The sequence below is a fragment of the Lemur catta genome, chromosome 10 (genome assembly GCF_020740605.2).
Source record: "Lemur catta isolate mLemCat1 chromosome 10, mLemCat1.pri, whole genome shotgun sequence".
Classification (NCBI taxonomy): Eukaryota; Metazoa; Chordata; class Mammalia; order Primates; family Lemuridae; genus Lemur; species Lemur catta.
Window position 1 is genome coordinate 60,764,589 of NC_059137.1, and position 24,248 is coordinate 60,788,836.

The 24,248-nt window shown below is 41.7% G+C and overlaps 1 protein-coding gene across 1 annotated transcript in view; it reads right to left on the reverse strand.

Moving 5' to 3' along the window:
* Positions 1-24,248, reverse strand: part of SLC1A1 (solute carrier family 1 member 1) — a 76,906-nt gene that overhangs the window by 19,282 nt on the left and 33,376 nt on the right. Inside the window, exons 2-5 of the mRNA XM_045563911.1 lie at positions 18,752-18,892; positions 4,127-4,219; positions 2,403-2,517; positions 1,134-1,176 (exon numbers count right to left, since the gene is read on the reverse strand). Coding sequence (XP_045419867.1) covers positions 1,134-1,176; positions 2,403-2,517; positions 4,127-4,219; positions 18,752-18,892 — 392 coding nt within the window. The remainder of the gene's footprint in view (positions 1-1,133; positions 1,177-2,402; positions 2,518-4,126; positions 4,220-18,751; positions 18,893-24,248) is intronic.

Consider the following 24,248-nt stretch of genomic DNA (forward strand, 5'->3'; position numbering starts at 1 on the left):
AGGGACAAAGTAATGGAGCAATAATGCGAAAGGAAGTATAGGTTTTACCTGTAGGTGCTTTCATAGACTCTATAAAGATTCCTGTCCATCATTTTTGTTTCTATTAATTAATGAATTATTTTGAATCCTGGGAGAAAACGCTTCATCACTTTGGTAAAGTCACCATAATTTTAATAAACATCAAGAAAGGTTTAAACTATATGGTTGTTCCAAAACCAACAGCCCCTTTAGGGCTATTCCATGAGTGAGATTTCTGTTGAATTCTCCTCCTTCAGCCCTGTTTGGCTTTGTGGAGCTTCGACACGGAGGTTTAAGAAAGAGCTAGTATACTCTTACGCCAGGCATAAATGTCCCCCCTACAAGGCTCTGCCAACACCAAGAACCTTACAAATGACCACTGTGGCTGATCTGCAAAGGTACCCCTGAAATAGAGGTGGTTCTGTGCCTCGTGGAGGCCAGCGGGGAGCAGTATAATTGCTGTTTTGTTGGTATACACAGAAGTCTCTGTTCATGTAATTTATGCAAATGAGTACAGCAGTTTGTGATAGACTCAGCTGTCTTAAAGCACATAGATAAATAAGAGAAAAAGGCTCAAAGTCAACTAAAGAGATTGTTAAATTTTCCTAGAGAAAAAAATCATGGCTTTGTTACACTGCTCGGTACAGTGCCAGCAACGGGGACATAATGATTAAGTAAAAGACCGAATCCAGAGTGTGAACCACACCGTGTGGGTTAGATCCTGGGCTCCAGTGTGAGAGGAAAAGGAAAGAGGAGGTGGAGAGCTGCTTTTTTTCTGCAGAGAGATTAAGTTTCTGCACAAATATAACATGGTTCTCCAGAAATAGGTACTAGAGGCCACATTTTAAAACATTTATTGTTTGACAGATTCCTGACTTGCACTAGTTGAGCCCTTTTGGGGGAAAAAGCACAAAGGAAAAGGGAGCGGTGTAAGTTACGACATGCACTTCAGTGTGGGTTGCAAAGGCCGGACACAGAACACAGGAGTCCCCAGAAACTCCGCCATCCACAGATGCACTTCCTGCTGCTGTTTTTGATGGGTTACAGGAGAAAAAGATTCTTAATTGGTAATGGGAAGAGAGTAGCAACTTAAGGGCAAAAGTCATTAATATTACCTGCTGAAAACAGGCTTGGACGAGGTTCTCAGGAAACATATTCCTATTGGAGACAGGAAAAGCAGCATTATGACAGTACAAAAAAAGTGTTTTGTTTTTTTTTAATCACACTCAATACATTGGTGGAAATGAGTATAATACAGAATGAGTACTCTGGTTCCTCTTCTGGCCTTTCCTTTGCATAATACTTCCTTGTATTAAGTCGTCTTTTCTTCTGCTGAGCTTCAAGTGTAGAAAGCTCTCCTAATGAATCGTCACTTAAATGATTCACTGACACGCTTTCTATCCTCGGTGAAACACTGTGTTGGCAGGTGGATACTCACAGTAAAGAGACTATTTGTTCTTTAAAATTCTGCACATTTCTGTTTTCATCAGTGAGAATGAATGCATACCAAGAGTCCAATGTATTTGTTCCCAAATTCTTTATGCCAATTGCAAATATCATCATAATTACTGAATTAAATATTATGCGAGCCAATGAAATATGAGTATGAAAAGGAAGGTATGGTTTCTATAAAAACTAAGCTGAATGCCTGGAAACTCAATAAAGGCAAATGACTAAAATTTTTATGGTTAAATTAGGTATGGGAAGACAATTGAAATAAAAAGATTTTATTTGTCTTTTTGGCACTCAGCTTTCTTTGCAATTTCTAAGGGTTTCATTGCTCTCATCTATGGAAACTTAATCTGGAAATTGCAAATGATGCATATAAAAGGGCTGCATATGCAAAAGAAACCATATGAAATTGTAAACTGACAAACTCCAAGAAAAGACCTTGGCCCTACATCAAAAAATGAGTGAATAAGGGCCTTTACGTTTTGACTGGAAACAAAATACGTAATGTGTATCATATCATTTTTTATGAGTCTCTGCTTTAATTGCTATTTTTATCGACCTATTTCCGGCTCTGATTGCTTTAGATAAAGAGTTTCTCCTGTACAATTAAAAAATGTGTTTCTCTAAGTGCACTTTGGAGCTGACCACTCAACCCAGCCAAGCATCCCTAGGCAACAAGTATGCTTTCGGCATCTCTGTTCATTCTAAATCCTGACAAAGGAGGTTGTTCCTTCCATTCCCTCTTGGAACTATGACCTGGAAAGCAGGACTGCCTATGTAGTTCGCAGGGTCCAGAACAAAACGAAAATGCACAATTCAAAAACTATTAAAAATTTCAGGCCAGCAACAGCAGAGCATTAAACCATGCACAGGGCCTCGTACAACCATACACGTCACATGCCCATGCAGCCACCTGATGGCAAGACCCTCACCTGACGAGGTCTAACATGGCATCCACTGTGCTCACTTCAGGGGTGTTGCCAGTCCTGTCGATTTCAGTCACCTTCTGGGTGACACCAGGCTTGATACTGATCACCAGCACAATACCTGCGGCCAAGAACAGCACCCACAGAGCATTAGGAAACTTCCAGGGCAGCTGGCACCCCTGGCACCCCAAGGCATCCTTCTTAGGACCAGCAGGCACAGTGGCACCAGGTAATACCGTGGTGGGGAAGACCCTGAGGTCCAGCCAAAATGCTGAGCCCCCACTGGGACTTTAGCAGCCCGTTAATTACTTTTCCATTTACATGAGTAAGCAGAAAGAACTCTTCCCTTTTTTTTTTTTTTTTGAGGTGAAGGGGATGCATCTCAGAATTGCTTCTGGAAACACCTGCTGATGAGAATATTCTTTTTCTTTTCTTTAGCTATGAGATCAGCCTAGGCAGGTGTTAGGATAAGGGTGATTCATTTTCCAGCCCAGGGAACTCACTCAGTATCTTTCTGTAACTTTTATCCACAGATGCTGGTTACCCTCCTGAGGGTCATACAGAACTAGCCTTGCCTTCATTCCATACCACGGGCCTTTGAATATCTGGAAAGTTGTCATGTGGGAATATGTTGTTCAGGGGTGGAGTGAGGACAAAAAGATGGGAGTTACAGGGAGGGAGGGTTCATCTCACCATAAGGAAGAACTGTCCACATGGTGGAGCAACTGAAAGAGCCATTATGGCCTTTGGGAGTAATGAGTCCCCGTCACTTGAGTGTCCAAGCAGAGGTGGGAGGCTGTTTGACTGGACAGAGTGAGGAAGAAGAGGGTCCTCATGCTCTGCATTGCTCCCACCCCAAGAGAAGGTCATGCTAATCTGAGGGGTAGGACTTCGGGATGCTGAATGGGCCAGTTTTGCTAGTAGGAGAGTCACTAGGCAATAAGAGGGCCATGAATGGGCATGGTCCATTCTTTCCTCTTGGGGCTGCAGAAGGGTTATACACCCAGCTAATAATAAAGCAGTATCTTGCTTTCTCGCTGCTATTTTTCCTTTGTGTCTGTCTTTCTCAAGAACCTCATGAAGATATGGGGCTTTGGTTTAGGGCAGGGTCCCATCACTTACCAGTTCATTAAAGCAGGACTGCAAGGGTCAAGCTGACTGCAGCATCTGAGTACATTCCCTTCCTTCCTTTCCACTCTAGGCATCCTTCTTAAAATGTCATGCTGGGTCACAAAGGATAGACCACACACAGAACCATGCTAAAGATACCCTTATTGGAACTTTCTCCCTCTTACAAGTGGGATTTATACTTGGCAAGGTTTTGTTAGCCGTTAGATCTTGGAACTATGTGAAATACACTAAAATGCTATCTTTCTGAAAATACTTTATAATTATACTCAACTCCACTATTATAGACTAATTATCCAGTTTAAGACTTATATAAGCTCTTGGCTTCACTTCCTTTTACCCAATGATCCTGACAAGGCATAGAACTGTCACCCGTGAGTGACAGTTGAGACTTTACTAGGAAGTACCATGGCTCAGATTCAGTCAGTGTTACATTTTCTTCACATAAAAGGTGCTATGTAGACTTCAAGGGAAAAAGCTTCATGGTTTGACAATACTGCTTTCTGATTTAAAAAAAATTGTGCATTTTATAAAGCCCAACTACTTTCTGAATGAAAAGTTGCAATTATATAGAGGAATAAGGATTCAGAAAGAAACGTTACCTAGAATTACAGCAATGGCCGTGGTACAGAAATAATACACGACGGCACGCAGACCAATTTTTCCAGACACACTGGAATCCAGTGCAGCAACACCTGAGGGGTGGGGGGAGAAGTCAAATTACATTGATTTTAATAATCAAATTACATTGATTTTAATAAACCGGCGATTTTAATCGCCAGTTCCAGGACTGGCGATTCCATCCTCAAAGTGTGAAATAAAGTATTGAAAGCTGTTTTCTGCATCTACAAGGCCCAGCTTGTCTGGGTAAGACGCAGTGAGAAAAAGCATCGCTCAAAAACTCTAAACACAGAATTAGGAGCCAGAAGCCCAGTGAGGAGCAAAGTCCCCTGTGGGCTAATCCCATGGCGTAGCCTAGAGTGCTGGGCCTTTGGCTCCAATCCTTAGGTGGTCATGAAACAGTCATAAGGAGACACCTTCTGCATTCGCACTAAGAACTTTATCAAGATTTGGGCATTATGGCACTTGACATCTCTTATATGATAAACTCCCTTTGGAATTCAGTATCCAGGAAAAATTTATCTGGAAGAACTGAGGTCGTTCTTTTATCACATAATGAGAATCATGTAACTCACGTAACCTTTTCTCTCAGAAAGCTCAGTCAACTGAAAAAAAATAACATTTATGTGTGATTATAAAGTAGTTAATAGCATGTATTCCTTACTATGATCTGACAAAAGAGAAAATACAAAGATGAAAACAAAAATCACTTCATCTTACCAGCCATAGCTAATATTCTGGTGACTCCTCTTCCAATATTTTTTTCCTCAATTTTTTAGAAGCATAGCTGAGAGAATTTTGTAGTTTTCAACCCTCTCTTTTCTTAATATTGTATTATGAGCATTTTCCCTCATCACTACAAACTGTCTCTGAGGATAATTTTAATGGCCACATAATCTTCTGTCACGTGTCTGTGCAATCATGTATTTAATCACCCACTTACTGCTGGATCTTCAGATCGTCTCGGGGCCAGATTTAATCATAAATCTCAGTAATGTCATTATCCATCCTGGCTAGCACATTTCCTTCCTCTTTTCATGACTTTCAAATTGCTTCTAGGCGAACAACCTTACAGTGTGTGGCTTCTTTTGTGGGATACCTTAAAATTTCTGCTTGAAAGAGGAAGACTATAAATAATACTCTCTGAGGACACAGGTAATTTCAGAGACTTGTGGTCACATACATCTAGTTTCAGATAGTCTTTGGCTACCAATAAAATGACTGAGTGTTGACTAGACATGAAAGGGCTGTCTGGAATGCCAAGGACAGCCGTATTCAAGGAGGCAGGCAGGCCTTCTTCCTTGGTAAAAACTCGTGCTTTCTAGCAAAGATGCTCATATAAATGGGGTCAAATTCTGCTCTCTAACTGGACTTCTTCATGGGAAGGTGGCAAGCTGAGAAGCAACCAAATCATCTTTCAAGCTGTCATTTGGAGGTTTCAGACGCTACCCTGCCTTATTTCCAAAATGAAGGTCTCACGTGTTGAGTTAAACGAAATGATTTTGCGTCTTTAACATGCATGAGTTGTCCCATAACTGTTTGCAAAGCCTAAAGCACAGGAAAAAAGTAGCAGGAAAAAAGGACGAGGCTATCACAAGGAAAAGGCAGTAAACCTGTATGGCCATAAGCAGGCATAGGTAGCTTTTATATTCACTTCTCACGCCATAAAAGGCCTGTCCATTTGTTTTTAAGTGACTGGGGGATTACACTCCTCACATATAAGCATACATATTGATGTACAGGAAAAATCTGCGAGGAAACTATGGCCATTATGATGACAGGACAAGTCAATTCTCACTCTAAACACACCACTCCTGTGGCTGATTGCTCCTTTGGGAGTTAATATTTTGAGGAAGGTGCTCTGACCTCTGCAGTGACTACCGCAGGATGTTGTTCAGGGCCCATTCACCAACCTCCGGGACAAGACTGCAATTACCATCTGGTGGGCATATTGCAACACTCACATCCTAGAATAACTTTGATGATAGATTCTGTTCTCTTTCTTTGGGAAAAATGCAGTTTGGTGTGCTGGGACTTTCTTTTCCTGATGGTAAGACCATTAAAAATACCAATTACGCAAGGAACAACAACAGCAACAACAAAAACATCAGCAGGAATCAAAGGCTGTAATTCAGAAACAAATGAACTATCTCATATTCAGTTTAGGTCTCTTAAAGAAAGAGCAAACCATAATGCAAATATACAAGTTTGCTAAGTATATTATATGACTATAAAATGTGCCCATTTCATTTTAGAGCTCAGTATACTATTTTGATAAACAGCTATAATTATTTTTAACAATAACTGTAGGTTAAAAATAAACTAGAACATCACCACCTTAGAAGACAGTAAGTAATTTGTACAAGCACTTATCATCCTCATCTAATATAGGATCTATTTTCAGACATATTATCCTTCTTTGGTAGGTGTCCAATTTAAGTAGATTTTAGCCCCTAAAGTGCTCACAAGTGACAAGAGTCACAGGGTGGCTACAGAACGGTTCTCAGGTATGTGTTCGGTGCCCTCTCAGGATTTTCTTCCAGCAGTGAAACAAATTAAACCTGTGTGAGTAATTGTTCCCAGCATATGTTAATATGTCTTAATTTGTCTCAATGATTTGGCCATGGGCTGCTGCTTCTGCCTGTACTTCAGGACTCAGCTGGCAATAAAAGGCTTCATAATAATGAAGTTCATGGTGGAAATATCTTAAACAAATACATCCCCAAGCAGGCAGCCAGCTCCTCTCTGTTGCAGCGCAGCAACTATCTTGTAGTCACTTTAAGGAAGCGCTTTAATTCCCATTCCTCTAATCCACCTCCGTCCCTGCAGTTTTCCTGGATATATCAGAAATTTACTCAAGTCAACAATCATGCTTCTCTATAGTTACCCCTCTCCCTCTCTAGTCATCCATGATCAGGGGCACAGCAGGTCCCCAAATCCAGGCTCTTGGTGGTGACCACCACAGAGGGAGGGAACAAATCAGGGAAACAGCCTAATCTTTGAAAACCTCTATACTAGGAACATTACAAAACTTAATGACTATAAAGTGTCTGTCTGGATGAGTGTAAACACCCCACCTACCAATTATATCCATAATGATGAAGGTGATAATTATAATAAAAATAATGATAATGATGACAACAGACACTATATCGAGCAATGACTGCATGTAAATGCATCATCTCTAATTCTCATTGTAACCCTAGGAGGCAGGCAGTATTACCCTCATTTAAAGAGGAGAAAGCTGGAGCTCGGGAGGGCTAACCCACATACTGTGATCATAAAGCTGGTGAGGTGAGCGGTGGAGCCGGAATCCCAGCACAGGTGACCCCATAGGCCACATTCGTAACCACCGTTCCCTACTGGCTCTGTCCAGCACGGCCCAGTAGAGCTTCTCGATGATGGACACGTCCTATATTTGTGCTGTCCAGTGCAGTAGCCACAAGCTACACATGGCTAATGAGCCCTTGAAAAAGTGGCCAGTTCACTGAGGAACTGAGTCTTAATGTTATTTAATTTTAATTAATCTCAATTTAAATAGCCACAGGTGGCTAACGGCTATCATGTCAGACAGCACAATCTCTAGACCCTCCTAGAGTGTTTAACATTTAGTAAGCGCTCAACAAGGTTGAAGTAAACTAACTCAAGCTTAACTACATGATCCAATTCAGTAAAAGCTCTTTACCTTGCCAGCACAGGGGCAGGGAGGGGAAGACAATAAACTGAAATCTCCTGGCCCCTAGTTCCGTCACTGTGCTGACCGTATTGCTCTAAGCACTCCACGTCCCACGTGGCAGAAAGAGCTGCGCGTGTAACAGGTAATCCTGCCCTTACAAACTAGCCCATTTCAAAGGTCCATTTGTGGGTGAGAAATCTGGAACGCAGCAGGTAGCCTAGTCTCTTAGAAACCACATGTACGTGGTGGTTTAGTTCGGTTCCCAGGGCAGCCAACGAAACCACTTTTCACCCCTAAAAGACCACCACACGAGAACACATTTAGCATCTTAGTGTTTCTCAACCTTTTGATTTTTTTATTATTGTGGGCCCGCTTCCCCCCAAGCCTTTTAAACATTTTTCCCTAATCACCACCCTTGTGAAATTTTAATACCACAAACTGAATATCTGTTTATATACTAGATGAGTACATGGGTTTTTTTTTTTTTTTTTTTACATAAAAAGAATAAGATTCTCTCCCTACCCTACCTCCCCACCAAATAAAAACAGTTTTTGCAGCCTTGGGGGCCATACTCGCCTCTATCTGAGGACGGCACCTCTCCCTCTCTTAGCGGGGGGAGGTCTGGCGGCTGCCCACCTTAGTCCCAGATGAGACCCCACTGAGCTTTGTCCTTGGGTTTTTACTCTCAACAACCACCTGAGTTTCTTGCATTCAGGCCACCCCTGGTGCCTGGCAAGGTCTACAGGACCCCCTCTCCTTACAGGCCACTCCTAGAGCTCATTTCTCCTGGGAGCTGAAAGCTGTCCTGCGGGAGGTAACAAACACGAGGGAACCGTGCATTCGTATATTACAAAACAGGCATGACAGGATCTGCACAGAAATCAATGTTTAAAAACGTTTATAGTAATTGGACAGTAATGTTATTTCTGCTGAAGGTAATAATAAAACATAGGGCCAGTATTTTATATGTCTACTTTTTGCATCATATTTCTAGTAATTCACTTTTTTTAATGAGACAGGGTCTGGCTCTGTTGCCCAGGCCACAGTGCAGCTGCACGTTCATAGCTCACTGCAGTCCTCCCGCCTCGGCCCCCAGGTAGCTGGCACTGCAGGCATATGCCACCACGCCTGGCTTAGTAATTTCCTTTTCGTATCATTTACAAAGGTTAGTGATCTCTGACAGATTAGAAGTTTTAACAACTGGATTTCCCCATTCACAACATGTTCTGTGAAGCCATGGTGCAGGTACTGTGGGCTTTCGGAGGGCCCTAAGGTGTCACCAGATTGAGATGCCCAGGAGGGACTTGGTGGAGCAGGTGGCACCTGAATTGGGCAGAAAAAGATGAGCAGGATTCCAGTTACCAGTGAGCCCAGGATTGTCCTTTAGAACCAGGGAGAGTTTTGAGGCTGGGCTGGGGCCTAGAAACAGGGATAAAATCCAAGGTCGTCCTTGGAAGTTCAGGGCACCTGCTAGCTCTTTATTTTAGAAAAAAGCATTTGGTTTCTTCACCTCAGGAGAAGGCTCTGACAAGCTGGGGTGTTGGCTCCCAGCCCAAGAAGTAATCATCTGAACTTTTTATAAAAACGCTACAAAGGAAGCCGTTGCTTGGCTAAACAATAGCATGTTTTAAAAATAAACATCCGAGGGCAAAAGACTCCTCCTAGAGCTCTCTGATTAAGCTACCACCCACCGAGAACAAAGTTTTCGTGACAATCTCTCTCCACCTTGCTGTTTAGGTATCAAAATTAGATCCCTTATTAGAAGTTCTGTTAGGTCTGGCATTTGATGGCGCTTCACCATTGAGAGTGGACACAAGATCCAAGAAACTCACTGTTGCCTGGGAGGTAAAACCCACTGTGTGGATGAGTCCTGTCTCTCTGTCATCAGCAGAGAGGCCACCTGCACAGACAAAAAGAAGCATGGGCTTTGAGGGGACAGACTGGGCTCCAACCGCCGATTCAGTTTCCCCATCTATAAAGTGGAGGTTTTTTAATGCTTATTAAAAAAACCCCAGGGTAATTGAGGGGAACAAAGCGAACAAACTCAGCTTGCATGGCTGTCGTGAGGATTAGAAATAACGTCCATAACGTGCCTAGTACGGCACCTACAGCTTCACTGTGCTCAGTCAACAGCCCAGTAGCCCCCACTATTACTGAATGGATGACGAATGTGACGTGTGTCAGCGAGCAGTGGAAGGCCCTCAACAAGCATTAACTCATTCATTCCCTCACTCACTCATTACACGGTCACTAAAGAGGTCTTTTAAAAACACAAACGAGGTCATTTTACATTCTGGGATAACCCTCCAGTGCCACTGAAGATAAAAGAGAAAATCGTTACCCCAGTAAATAAGACCTGCAGGAGACACCTGCCTGCCCTCCAGCCCACCCTCTGTCACCTTCCTGTCTTAGCACCTTCTCCAGCAGACCAAGCTTGTTCCCACTTCACGGCCTTTGCACAGGCTCCTCCCTCTGCCCAGACTGCTCGTCCCCACTCTTCATGGGCTTGTAAGTCCCCTCCTCACAGTCCTTCCCTGAGCATCCAGGCTACACCAGGCTGCCCTGATTTCATTTCTTGGCATCCTGTGCATATCATGTCTCACAATGTCTATCACGGGTTCGTTATTCAGTGTCTGTCTTTCTCCCTAGACTGTGAGCTCTATGAAGGCGGGAGACCTAAATATCTGCTTGTTCGCCAACGCACAGGCAGTGCCCAGCACAGCGGAGACACTCCGCAAACGTGTTGATCGAATGAATAGCATCGTTATTTATGTACGGTCACTTGCCCCAGATCCCGCTCCCAGGCTGTGGCTCTTCGGCAGCAGAACGTTCCAGAATAGAACTTGTCAGTCCCAGGTGCTGCCCTTATGATCTGTGTGATCTTGAAAAAGTGGCTTAATCTGTCTTCAACCTCCTGTTTCCTTATCTTTAAAGATACTTTATATACTTCATAGAGATGCTATGAGGATTAAATAAACATGCTTACAATTTTTTTTTGGTGGGGGGAAACTGGGTCTCTCTGTTGCCTGGGCTAGAGTGCAGTGGCTCATCGTAGCTCACTGCAACCTCAAACTCTCGGGCTCAAGTGATCCTCCTGCCTCAGCCTCCTAAGTAGCTGGGACTACAGGCAGGTGCCACCATGCCTGGCTAGTTTTTCTATTTTTAGTAGAGATGGGGTCTCGCTTTTGCTCAGGCTGGTCTCAAACTCCTGAGCTCAAGAGATCCTCCTGCCCCACCCTCCCAGAGTGCTAGGATTACAGGTGTGAGCCACCACACCCGGCCCACAATTTTTAAACTACAAAATGTTTCTTTTATTCCCCAGGGAAAACGAGGCCGGCTAGGATCTCACTTCATTAATTCAGGGCACAGGGACATCTCTGAGGCCTGGCTTAGCACCCCTGGGATGTCAGAAGAGAAAAGGCAGAGGGGAGCACGCAGAATATACTTCCGTGCACATACATGATGTCTATTTTTCTTAGAGATTATTAATACCAAGAATTCCCTTAAAAATAGGTTATATCCCCATGCTAGACGATTCTGTGACATTGACAAAATAACCTGGTCCTCAAGCAGAGGCAACTAAAGGTCCCTTTGCAGCTACTGTCAGCTGGTCCACATCTGATGTTCAAAACACGCATCAAGAAGCAGTCGGCTGGTGTCCGGATTCTTCAGCAGTCCAGGAGCTGTTTTAACATTTTTTTATACTGTGGAGCATGGTGGTATTTGTAGTTGGGACCAATTTTTCAGAAGACTCCATGAAAAAATATAAAATTGTTCAATGAAAGCATCAAACACACCCCAGAGGATCTGAGGAACTCAACTGTTCTCTTTCAAAGTCTGTAAGAATGTCTTGACATCAGCAGCTAGTTAACAGCTCAGTGAGACTTTTCTGGTTTTCTGCCACAACCTGAATATTATAGAGCTGTCTCTTTGCTTCTCCTTATCCTATGAATTTGGTAGCCCAGGCTTCAAGGTAGAAGCTTCTTACATGCTGGTGAACTTTAAGAACCAGTGGCAGAGCAAGTCTTTTTATATTGTTTTCATTTCCAGAATGAATATAGTTGGTGCACTCGTACGTGTGTAGCTCAATTTGAATATTGGCTGTGTAGCTTCTGGTGCCAATTCAGGGACTTTCTAGAAACTTCCGAAAGTATCAGACAAAAAAGAGTAAAGAAAAAATTATACAGCACTCTAAAGGCACTATGACTCAGTACTATTATTATCCCTATTTTATAATTAAGGACAAGTTAAGTAACCTTTCCAAGGTTTCACAGCTAATAAATGGCAGAACCGGGATTCACACCCAGGCAGTGTGGTTCCTGAGTGGTCTTAACCACTAGACTCTCCTGCCCCTCAGTTGTGGATGCTTCCCCACCTGAGGCTTGTTCAGTGTGTCCCTCTGTGGAGGATGGCACAGGCGGGAGTCACTGCTATCACTTGCTTCCCATGCCCACAGGGTCACGACCAGTCCCCGCAGCAAGGCACGTGAAGCCAATAAAGCCACATGCTCACCCCGTCCATCCCATTCCTCCTCCCCAGGCTTCCAGCATTCCAGTTAACACCTCACTGTCCTCCCAAGATACTAGCTAGGCCTTCTACTATTTTCTTCACCCTGGAAAAACCCTCCCTCTCCCGTTCACTCAATTCTTCTCCTTCCTTCAAAATACCCCCTCCCAGTGTCCTCTCCACTGTCCTTAGTCCCACAAAGCACTTGTCACACAGCACATAATGTACTCTTTCTTGCTGGGATAGGGATTAATTTTATATCTTGTGTGCCTGACACAGCCCGGCTCATTGAAGAAGGAATGAATGACCGAATGGTCTCCTAGGTCCATGCACGCAACACGTAGGAGGATCCTTAGAATCCCTGCATGGTTTCTCCCTCCTTTTTAAAGAAACAACCTTGTCTTCCCGGCATGGAGTTTTAAGTTTATAAACCACCTTGAAATGGCAATTTTCATAGAAACTGAGCTGTATAACAAACCAGCAATGTTTCAAGAAAAGCACACATACTTTCCTCCAGCTGAAGTTGACACTGAATGCTCTTAGCCACCTGTGTTTATGAGCAGCGGCTTTTATTTGATAGCAAGTTGTACAAGGAAGTGATATGTGCATCTTCAAGTCTACATCTTCTTGCCAATAGGGGGACTCCTGGACCCAGCTATCAGAAGACCTCAGCTCCATGACACTGTGGGTGGCAGGACCTCACCCTCTTGGAGGTGGTTTTCTGTTAGTCTGCTTTCATGCAGTTGGGGTTGACAAACATTAGTTGAATGAAACTGAACCCTGTCTCAGGGAGGCACATGGCATGGTTATTTCCATAGGAGGATGTGGGATTGTTTCCAGATCCACAGCTGCCGATGAGTAAATGAATACATAGCCTTAAAAAAATGCCTTCCCCAGCCCAAATGATCCAAGTGTGTCATCTCCTGTAAAGCTTGAATTTAAAAATAAAGGTCTCCAAAAACTTCGACTGACTTTATTCTGCTCCTCTAGTCTTCAGTCTCTTCAGGGCATTTATAACTCATCATTGCTTGGTGTGGTGGCTTATTTTGTCACCTGTAGTCAGTCTCAACTAGATTGTATCTTGAGAGTCAGAGTCAAGTCTCATCTTTCATCTGTGGCAGGGGTCAGCTGCTGGCAGACCTCCTGTTTTTGTAAAGAAATGGTTTTTGGCACAGACTCACCCTCAATCATTTACATATGGTCTGTGGCTGCTTTCCCATGACAACCAGAGTTGGGTAGTTGGGCAGAAACCAGAGGGTCCGCAAACCCTAGAATATTCACTATCTGACCCTTTATAGAACAACCTTGCTGCTTGAAAGGTAACTGGCTCACATATGTATTCTACATTTGGCTGTTGTTTAATAAATCCTGTTTATAGCTAAGCTTTTAGAAAGTTTTAACATTTTTTTTCTTGGTTAAAAAGTATTGGAAATCCTCTGCTCTTATGGTTGAGGTCAAGCCCTAAAAATTTTGAAATCCTGATATAGAAGCCGGAATAACAGTCATTTAAAAGCCTGGAGCAATTTTTTTTCTTAACCTTGCAAGGTTAAAAATTTATCTTAAATTTATCTTTGGAGATGCTCCCCACAATTGTAAATCTAATTACCCAACCAGTGCTCTTGTGGAAATGAAGTTATTGATAAATGGAACGTAAACATTTTCTACTGACGTCTTGTTTGGTACTGGGACTTGCCCAGGAAGTGGAATTGGTATGAGGACCCACAATCTGTGGCCTGGGGCAGGGGGAAGGGAAAGGAGGGAGTTCTCTGGGCATGGTATAAACTTAGAGTACATTGAGTCATGAACAGTGCTGCTTCTTGAAGAGCCGTGTGTGCTCTTGTTTCATCAGGCATTTGTAGGAAATCCAGGGCTGAGATGTCACAGGAATGATTAGGAACAAGCTCCTCCTTGCTCTGGAGGAGCAAATGTGCACAGGAACCAGCATGGACTTGGCCCAGCCTGACCTGGACAGAATCCAAGTTCTACAAGCTGGGTGGGTATGCAATAACCCAGCAGGTACTGGGGTACGGATTCTACCCAAGTCTGCTGATGGGGTCCACAAGGCAAGCCCATCCCCTGGTGGCTGCGCGGGGCGTTTCTCTGAAGTGGACATTCCAGGAAGATGTCATTCCCAGTCTGGACAGGAAAGCCTGGGTGATAGTAAAACTTCTCCTTCTTAAAACATGGCATCAGGTTCCAGGGTTTGGGGTGCAGCAGTGGTTGGAACACCTTCATGTGCGGAGAGAAGCTAGCCTGCTTCAGGGACCCTGGGAGCCCCTTTAGGGAGCAGCTGGATGTCACCACTGGTGTCACATCTGCTTTTGGTTATTCCTAAACCTTTAGCAAAGCTTTGTCCCAAGTAACAGTCTGGTCTCAGCTATGCTATGGAGAATTGAACTCTTGCTCTTAGGATGGAGGAGCAAAGCGGGGAGCTCCTCAGGCCAGAGCGGGTGGCCGCAGCACGGCAGACACCAGGAGCGTAGCTGTGCAAGTGGAGCGCCTCTGGCCTGGGCAGTGGTGGCAGAGAGGCTGGAGTGGAAGAGCCAGGAAGGACCTACCTCTTCCTGAGCCTGGCTAAGAGCATCCAGGAAGGATGCTCAGGGCACCTCTGGGAGTGGTACTGGAGGTGCTGTCTGTTCCTGTGCTGGTCGTAGGAGGCTGCAGTCATCATAATTTGGACATTAAAGAAAACGTGACCTGAATTTAAACTCCCTGGCTGGTACAACCTGGATCAGGATTATTCCAGAGCTACAATTCTCAGGCATGTTCATAAGCCATTTCCTCTGCGATTTCTCTGGTGGTTGGACATAAATACAGTGCACAAACCTAACTCTTAACAGGTCCCAAACAGATATTCCTGGGCATGGCAGGAGTGTGATCTTCGGGATGTAAATCAGAGGTAGGATTCTGTCTGTTAGTGCCCACCTGTCTGTCTCTGCAAACACCTTCAGATTATACCTACTGTGCTGTTTTCCTCTTTTTTCTGTTTTAAAGAAAATTCAAGACATTATGTCATTTCATCCCTACATAATTCCATATGCATTTAAAAAATAAGGACATTTTCTTACACAACTATATGCCATTATCACCTCTAACAAAAATTATCAACAACTTCTTGATACCATCTAATAGCCAGTCTATATGCAAATTTCCCTGATTACCATGACTTCTTAACCTCATCATCACACAAAAAGGGATTCTTCCAGTTTTAAAAAAATAGCTGTAGGTTATTTTTATGTCACCAGAGGCTTTGATGGCAGAATTTTTTTCTACCTGCTAATGTGGCAAGAGAGTTTCCTTTATGCAGGAGCACAGATTATTCATCTTGGGTCTCAATTTTAGCTGTTTTGCTGCCTCTGATTTATGTGTCCTTAGAGGATGCATTCAACTCTCCCCAGCTTCCCACAAGTACCCTTCTTTGGCCTAATAAATGTATAAATTAAGCTACTGGCCTGCTGGACTTATGAAGGCTTTTGCAATGTGAAAACAGCTCTTCCTGTGTATTTTCCTTGGCCACCTTCTGGGAGGGGAGGCTGAAGCCTGCTGCGAGGCTTGGGGAAGGGGCCACATACCTGGGTTACCTTGGCACTGACCTAGCAGGGACAGAGGGCAGAGGTGGGAGGAGGGGAGCAGAGAAACCACCAGAGGCAAAGCTGGAGGATCACAGAGCAGAATCCACCCCCGTCTCTTTCAAAAAATATATAAAGCAAAAATAACACGTAAGTGTAAAGAAAGTACAATGGATCATGTTTTCTTACTATCCAGATTGAATCATTATTAACTATTTGGTTTTGGTCCCAAATTTTAAAAATGTATATAAATTTTAATAAAATTTGGATTGTGCATAATATCTGGATGTATAATTTGTTTTATCCTCCCGCTTTATACTGTATTAGGAATATTTCCACATGTCATTAAATGTTTCCAAAACAAGGTTTTTAATAGTTGCATAGTATCCTAATTTATGGGTATACCATGCATTTAGATTGCTTATATTTTATTACAATTATTAAAAAATGCTACCATGAATATCCTTGTACTTAAATCTTCGAATATATCTCTGATTATATCTTTATGATAAATTCTGAGAAACAGAATTACTAGGCGGAAAGATCAGAACATGTTCCAAACTGTCCTCCAGAAAGTTTGTCCCAATTTATATGATAACTAAAAATGTATAAATGAACTCATTTGCCCACAACAGTGCCAACATTAGTATTGTTGCTTTTTCCCTTTAATCTCACTATTTAAAGCATGAATATGGCATCATTGCCCCTGCACTTCCTTCATGCCCCTTGAATCTTTGACTATTTCATTGCTTTACATCAAAAGAAAGGGTAGTGGTTTTGTTCTCTTTCTTTCTAGCTCTTGACTAGCTGCTGGAAGCTTGGTGAAGGAAAAGTATAGAAACTACTGGACCTGTGCTACAGCTTCAAAAAGCAACTGGGCTATGTCAGCAGAATGCTCTGAGTTGTAAATTATTTTCCTAGATTATTTGCAAGGCTGAGCTAGCACACAAAACATCCAGACTGCAAAAATATCACGAGTTATTGACTACCAAGAGTGGCACATATTTTCAAACATCTAACATTATAGAACTAGTATATTCATTATGTATTTTTATCTTTTCTTCTACAACCTGGTTTACTACTTGAGTTTTGGATTTGCTGCCTATACTTTCTCCTATAGACACAAGAATTAAATAATATCGTTCCTCACTTGGTTTATGCACCTTGTGTAGCTGCATGCAAAATACTGTATATATGTAAAATTGTGACTATTTTTCTTGGGACAGAACCCAGTGCTTTCAAGTTCTTGAAGGAGCCCATGAAAACATTAAGAATCTTTGGTATGGAGAAAATTCTAAGGGATTATAACTGAAATGTCTGCAGGGGCCATTCAGGTAATGTAAAAGAGTGAAGTGGACAAAGTATTAGGCAATAGGGAGTAGTGAGGACTGTGGCATCCTCAAATGCATTTGCTCCAACTAAATGGAGTAACTGTGTCTTGGCTCCAGACCACTATTGGTGTATGGAAACATGGGTCTAGTGTCAGATCTTAATTTTTTTCAGAGAAAGCCAGAAACCTGAATATTTACATGAAATTTTCCAAATTTTAAATGCATATGACAATTTAAAGCTAAATGAATAAACAAACATTATATGTGACAAACAACTAGTTTGTTGCTTTGTCCCTCAAGCTACTAGGCTTAAATGAAACCAGGTATTTCCAAACATAATTAAATACATACATAAAAATAATTAAATGCCTTCTTTAGATTTCTCATAAGCCAAGAACACCAAGACCATTTAAGAGCAAAGCTACCAAGGGACTCTAGTCTGACTGGAGTTTGGCACTTGGGAAGTTCAACGCCCAAATGTGACAGCTCTTCAAGTAATGCAGTTGCTGAATGCAGCAGACCCTGACACCCACCCTCCCTTCCCCTAGCCAATGTCCAGTACTCCACAGGGATCAGTCCCAGGCCATTCAGTGGCAGGGGAGACTAATGTCCTAGAAGATGAGATGTCAAGACTTCTAATTGCATGTTTACATAAAACCCTGGTTTCAAGCTGACAACACTAGTGATTGTCATGCCACATTTTCCCAATTGCCAGAATCAAGGTAAGTAGAAGAAACTATCCAATGCACAGAGAAACTTACATCCAGATGAATGACGTTTTTGTAAACCAGCTTAATCTCTATCTACACGATGGAGTTTGGTCTTTAAAAGAACCCTGCAATATCATGATCAATAAGGGAAAAGTCATTTCCAAATTTAACTGTATCACAAGTTCTGATTTAAAAATACCGGGCTTTTAAAATATAGCACATGCCTGTATTTAAACCTTTCTCACAGAACCTGGCTGCTGGTCCCCAGGGCAGATTTCCAGGGCAGGTACACAGCAAGCCCTGAGGTCTGTGGAGCAGTGGAAGTGGGTGAGGAGTGAGGGGGAGAGGGTCCCTGCAGACAGCTGCTGGGAGGTTAGGGGCGGGACAGCTGCAGCTGGGAAACAAACCAGTGCACCACTGAGAACTGTGCAGAATTGACAACCACATTTTTCCTGAGGACACTAGCTGATGCCGCTGCGACCAAATATGCCTTTTCTTCCTTCTGTGCCCCAGATAGCGTTTTATTTATATGTTTGAAAATGGCATCTTCCTCCCAAGTCATCCTATATTGGTCAAATGAAGATTTGAGCTGTGGTAGGCAGTACTGTAGACACAGTATGACAGAGCAAAGCTACTTTGAAAATAATGAAATCTCTCCACCCAAGCAAATATATGAGGAGTATGTGTGTGTGTGTGTGCGTGTGAGAGAGAGAGATGTATCTACTGCATTTCAATTTTTCCCATAATTAGAAAAGAACAACTTAGGTGAAGGCTTCTTAAGTAATCACAGAGAACATCCGTTTTCTCAAGGTACCTGTAATCATGCTGGATATAATTAATGGCAAAATGATGAGTTTCAGCATCCTCATTAGAATTTCTCCAGGAAAAGCAAAGTAGAATTTCTCCAAATTTGACAGCTTGCTGTGTTCTCGAACCAAGACTCCTATGGTAATGCCTAAGAAAATCAAGAGTTGGAAAGAAGAAGAAGGAAAGATTGTTGAGTTCTCCTGCATACATTTTGATGGGAAAATACCAAAAAATGCAAATTTTAATGTCAAGAAAACCAGCAGATAATCTCCGAGGAGTCTATAAAATTAAGACTTTTTAAAGTCATATTTTAAAAGACAGTGAGCAGAAAGTACACATTAGTCAGTAAAGCTGTAAAAAATATTCTTAACATGAAAGCTTTGTTGTCATTTCGTCCCTATCAATTATAATAAATATATTATGACAAAACATCAAAGAATGCTGTGAGGAAAAAAAATGCATCAACCTAATATAACTATTTTGTTTTCACACATTACCTTTATTTTTTGTCAACTTGCAGAAATATTTTACATAATTTGTAGTTTACATATTGGCTTTTATTTTTCTCATATATGTATAATAAATACTCTTTTTATAGTAGATCTTTATGATAAATACTGTTCCCTCTTTATGCAACCTTTATAATTTTAATAGCAACATAACATTCTATTGATTTGATATATTTACCACAGTATCGAACAACTATGCTCTTTAATTCTTTGCATTCTTTTCAGGTATTTCCAGATAATGATCTGTTCAGGTATATCTAATTAAGAAGCTTTTTATGAAGTTTCTGATCCCAAGTATCTTGTATGAACAGGTTTATAATTACATGAGTATAGGGACATGTTCGTTTTTATTAATAAGAAATGCTGTACCTGCTCCAAAAGTTTTGCCTTAACAAGATGCCTATATGAAATCCTTCAGTTGTGTAAACTTTTGATAACCAAAAATCACAAATTTTTAATATTTCTTCTTTAACAGCTTCACTCATCCCTCCCCTCAATACCCACACCCGTTTTTAAAACCAAGAAATAAATGAGTCAAGATGACTTCCGCATCTGTTTTCCTTCATTATCCTGTGATGGGTGACCTGCTAATTGACTAAATGGCAGGAAGATTCAAGGAAGATATCACTAGATATGTGAATTCACAGACTCAAATAATTAGTTTGTGAAAACCCAGAGTTGTTTGGACAGAGTTAAAAACTCTAGGGCAATGAAAAGAGACACGAATTATAACCAATACTACAATTTTCATTTAAATTCAGGTATCTTTCCCATGCCCACTAGTGGACCAAATAGGTGAACCTCACAAGATGCATTTTCTATAATAACCTTATACTTAGCTTAATTTTATCTTCCTACGTATTCTATGAATACCTTTGCCTTGATCTCTTTATTTTGTGCAAACATTACTAAATGCATTTCAGTATACACTACCAAATTGTGAATGCATAATCATTTTTGGAGCAAAAGTATACACATAAACATTTGCCAAACTGTAGCAAAGACAAACAAAACATCTTTACTATCAATCTGTTTGGTTCACATTTTAAAACCTAGTGTTAGAGGCTTCTGAATGCCTAAGAGCAGCAAGATTCAAAATATTTTAAGTAAATTTTAAAAGCATGATGGTCTCACTTCTTGCTTTATAAATTGCCTGTGTTCAGCTGTTCTATATGAACATACCTATATTACGCTGTAAGGATGCTCTGTAATGCTCAGGGGTTTAAAAAACAAACATTCTCTTTCACACTATTTAGGCTGCTTCAAGTAAATTTTTGGCTTCTATGTCAAAGAAAGCTCAGTATGTAAAAATAAAGATGTGTCTGTGCTCAAAACCCAGCCACAAGGGCACTCTGTTGAGTAGCAAAAGAACCTCATGTGCCCCAGTCTTAGGGTTTATATTACTAATGATTAACTGTGCCTCTAATTATCCCCACCCCAAACGAACGCAGAGCAGTTAGAAAGAAATGTACTTGCTATTTTTCGGCCTTTAGCCAGATATGGGTTTTTATGGGAGAAATAAGAGTTGCCAGGTGGGGAAGTTTGAAGGAATCAAAGGTGACATGAACAATGAATAGGTTACTGTATTTAGCAATTAAAACTTTCTATCAAGCTTGTTCTCAAAATTGAGTACCAAAAAGTGCACTCCAATATCTCCCTCTCCCTCTCTCTCTCTCTCTTTTTTTTTTTTACTGAAAAGAATAGAAATACCAACCTAGTGTTGGAAAAGCAGTTGGGAGAGTCAGAGATGTTACTCCGGGATCCTCAAGAACAAGAAGTGGCAGGTGAATGACCTCACCTAGGAGTTACAGCTTATAAATGGGGGTGCTTTATCTTGGTCTCAAACAAGTTTGGAAATAGCAGATTCAGGACAAGGAAAATCACTGGAAGATTTTTCAGGTCCCAAGATGAGGTCAGGATCTCCAGGGCATAACCCACCCTTACCCATTAACGGAGTCAGAACCTTGACTGGATTAAGGAGCGTGGAGAGGTCCCCAAGGCCAAAAGCTTCTGGGAAGAACTGCCCTCCTGGGGGTGTGCAGGCCAGGCTCGCCGGGTAGGGCCACGCCCAGAACTAGGGAAGGCGAAGATCAAGAACCTCCCTGAATGGTGTAATTCTACATAGGACTTCAGCAGAGCCAAAAAGGAACTCCCAAAGGTAAAGCAGTTACCGGGACCCCTGAATCCCTAGCAATGGACCCAGGACACCATTCTTGGGCCTCCTTCTCCCACCAAGCAAAATGATCCGAAGCAGGCATAGGGGTAGGTTGGGAAAAGCACTGGGGTTAGACAAGCAGGCTCAAGTTGTGGTTCCACCATTTGTGAGGTGTGTAACCTGGGCCATGACTTCAACCTCTCCTATTGGCAAGCGGTGGGGAAAGGGCTGGATTAGCTGCCTTCAGAGGTCCCTTCTACTGCCCAAGATGCTGTGATCACCCCTGAGCCTTGGTTTCCTCAATATTATTTTATTTTATTTTATTTATTTTTTTTTTTTGAGACGGAGTCTCACTCTGTTGCCCGGGCTAGAGTGCCGTGGCGTCAGCCTAGCTCACAGCAACCTCAAACTCCTGGGCTCAAGCGATCCTTCTGCCTCAGCCTCCTGAGTGGCTGGGACTACATGAATGCGCCACCATGCCCGGCTAATTTTTTCTCTATATATTTTTAGTTGTCCAGCTAATTTCTTTCTATTTTTAGTAAAGACGGGGTCCCGCTCTTGCTCAGGCTGTTCTTGAACTCCTGAGCTCAAACAATCCACCCTCTTCGCCCTCCCAGAGTGCTAGGATTACAGGCGAGAGCCACCGTGCCCAGCTTGGTTTCCTCAATTTTAAAATGAGATCACATGATCTCAGTTCCAAGAAAGCTGTCTATGCTTTCTCCAGCTTTTATGCTAAATATAAGTATGTTGGTAAAATAGGCAAGAAAGAAACACAGGAGGAAAACAAGCAAGACATCAGCTGGGGATTCTTTAAGTTCAAGTTTAAAGATGCAAGCTTAAAATAGAAGATGCCCAGAATGTCATCTCTTCATGTCATTGACGTTTGGAAAAACTGCCGGTCCAGTAGCCTTGTCTCAGAGGTTGTGAGGTGATTCATTTTTTATTTCTAAGTTGATTAAAAAAATTATTGTTCAGGAAGCAATACTGGAAATCAGAAAATAATAAAAATGTCACATATAGTATCATTATATCAGCCTATCTCCCCTCTCTCATTTTTTCCAAGTCTTAACCAGTCCATGTTCATGCGCACATGCACTTTTTACAGTTATATTAATAAAATTAACCTGGGGATAGTAGTTGAATTGCATGTGTCTCAGATTTATGAAAACAGTATTGTTCCTGTTTTGGGGTATTTGCAGAAAAGAGATTAAAATCTTTTCTGGTGTTTTTAATCAAAGCCCTAGAATAGTTCTCCAGTACGCAAATAAATTTTAGCTTGATTAAATAGGAATTATTGTAAAAGGAAAAAATATTTTTAATTATCACTTTAGCAGTTATCTAGCCATACCATCATGTTGGGCATTATCAAAGTAACTATGTGCTTTTTTGCCCTTTGGGAGCTAATCTAAGATGAACATTGATGATGAGAAAATAAGTATAGAATGAATATTTATTAACAAATGACTATGTGCAGATGCTGGACAAATGGAAGGATGGTTTCTCTATCCTGTCCTTATGGTATAATATATTTGTACCCTTTTCTTATCTTTTTCTCTCTCCCTAAAGAGCAGAGTAGCTCCACCAATGCCAGGTCTTTACAAGAAACTTTGGCTCACAATGAGATATCACTTAACACCAGTGAGAATGGCTTTTATCAAAAAGTCCCAAAACAACAAATGTTGGCAGGGATGCAGAGAGATAGGAACACTCCTACACTGCTGGTGGGACTGCAAACTAGTACAACCACTATGGAAAGTAATATGGAGACACCTCAAAGAACTATAAGTAGAACTACCATTTGATCCAGCAATCCCACTACTGGGTATCTACCCAGAGGAAAAAAATTCATCCTGTAATAAAGACACCTGCACTCAAATGTTTGTAGCAGCACAATTCACAACTGCAAAGATGTGGAAACAACCCAAGTGTTTATCAATACATGAATGGATTAATAAAATGTGGTATATGTATACCATGGAGTATTACTCAGCCACAAACAACAATGATGAACTATCTCTTATATTATCCTAGATGGTGCTGGAGCCCATTCTTCTAAGTGAAGTATCACAAGAATGGAAAAACAAGCACCACATGTACTCATTATCAAATTGGTACTAATCGATCAACACTAATGTGCACGTATGGAGGTAACATTCATCGGGTGTCGGGCAGGAGGGAGCGGGGAGGAGGGGATGGGTAAATTCACACCTAATGGGTGCAGTGCGCACTGGCTGGGGATGAGCATGCTTGTATAATAGCTCTGACTCAGGCGGTGCAAAGGCAATATATGTAACCTCAATGTTTGTACTCCAGTAATATTTTGAAATTAAAAAAAAAAACAAGAAATTGGCTTAAAAAACATGTCTGAGTCTGTAAAGCTTTTATTTTTTGTTTTCAAATCCTTAAACAGAGTATTTACTATATTGGCAATATATGATCACAGCTCTGCTGGAAATAAAAATAAGTGCGAACATTCATCTACAACTCACCAACTCAAATACACGCAAGGTGAAATGTTTTTATTTTTCCATATACTATTGTAGTAAACCATAATAGTTAACAATATTAAGCACATTGTATACGTTAAGTACTGCACTAAACACTTCAAAGGAATTATCTCCTGTATATCATCTCTTGTAATTTTTTTTTTTTTTTTTGAGACAGAGTCTTTCTCTGTTTCCTGGGCTAGAGTGCAGTGGTATCATCATAGCTCACTGGAACCTCAAACTCCTGGGCCAGCGCATCCTCTGACCTCAGCCTCCCAAGTAGCTGGGACTACAGGTATGCACTATCACATCCAGCTAATTTTTCTTTTTTTTTATGTTTAGAGACAGGGTCTT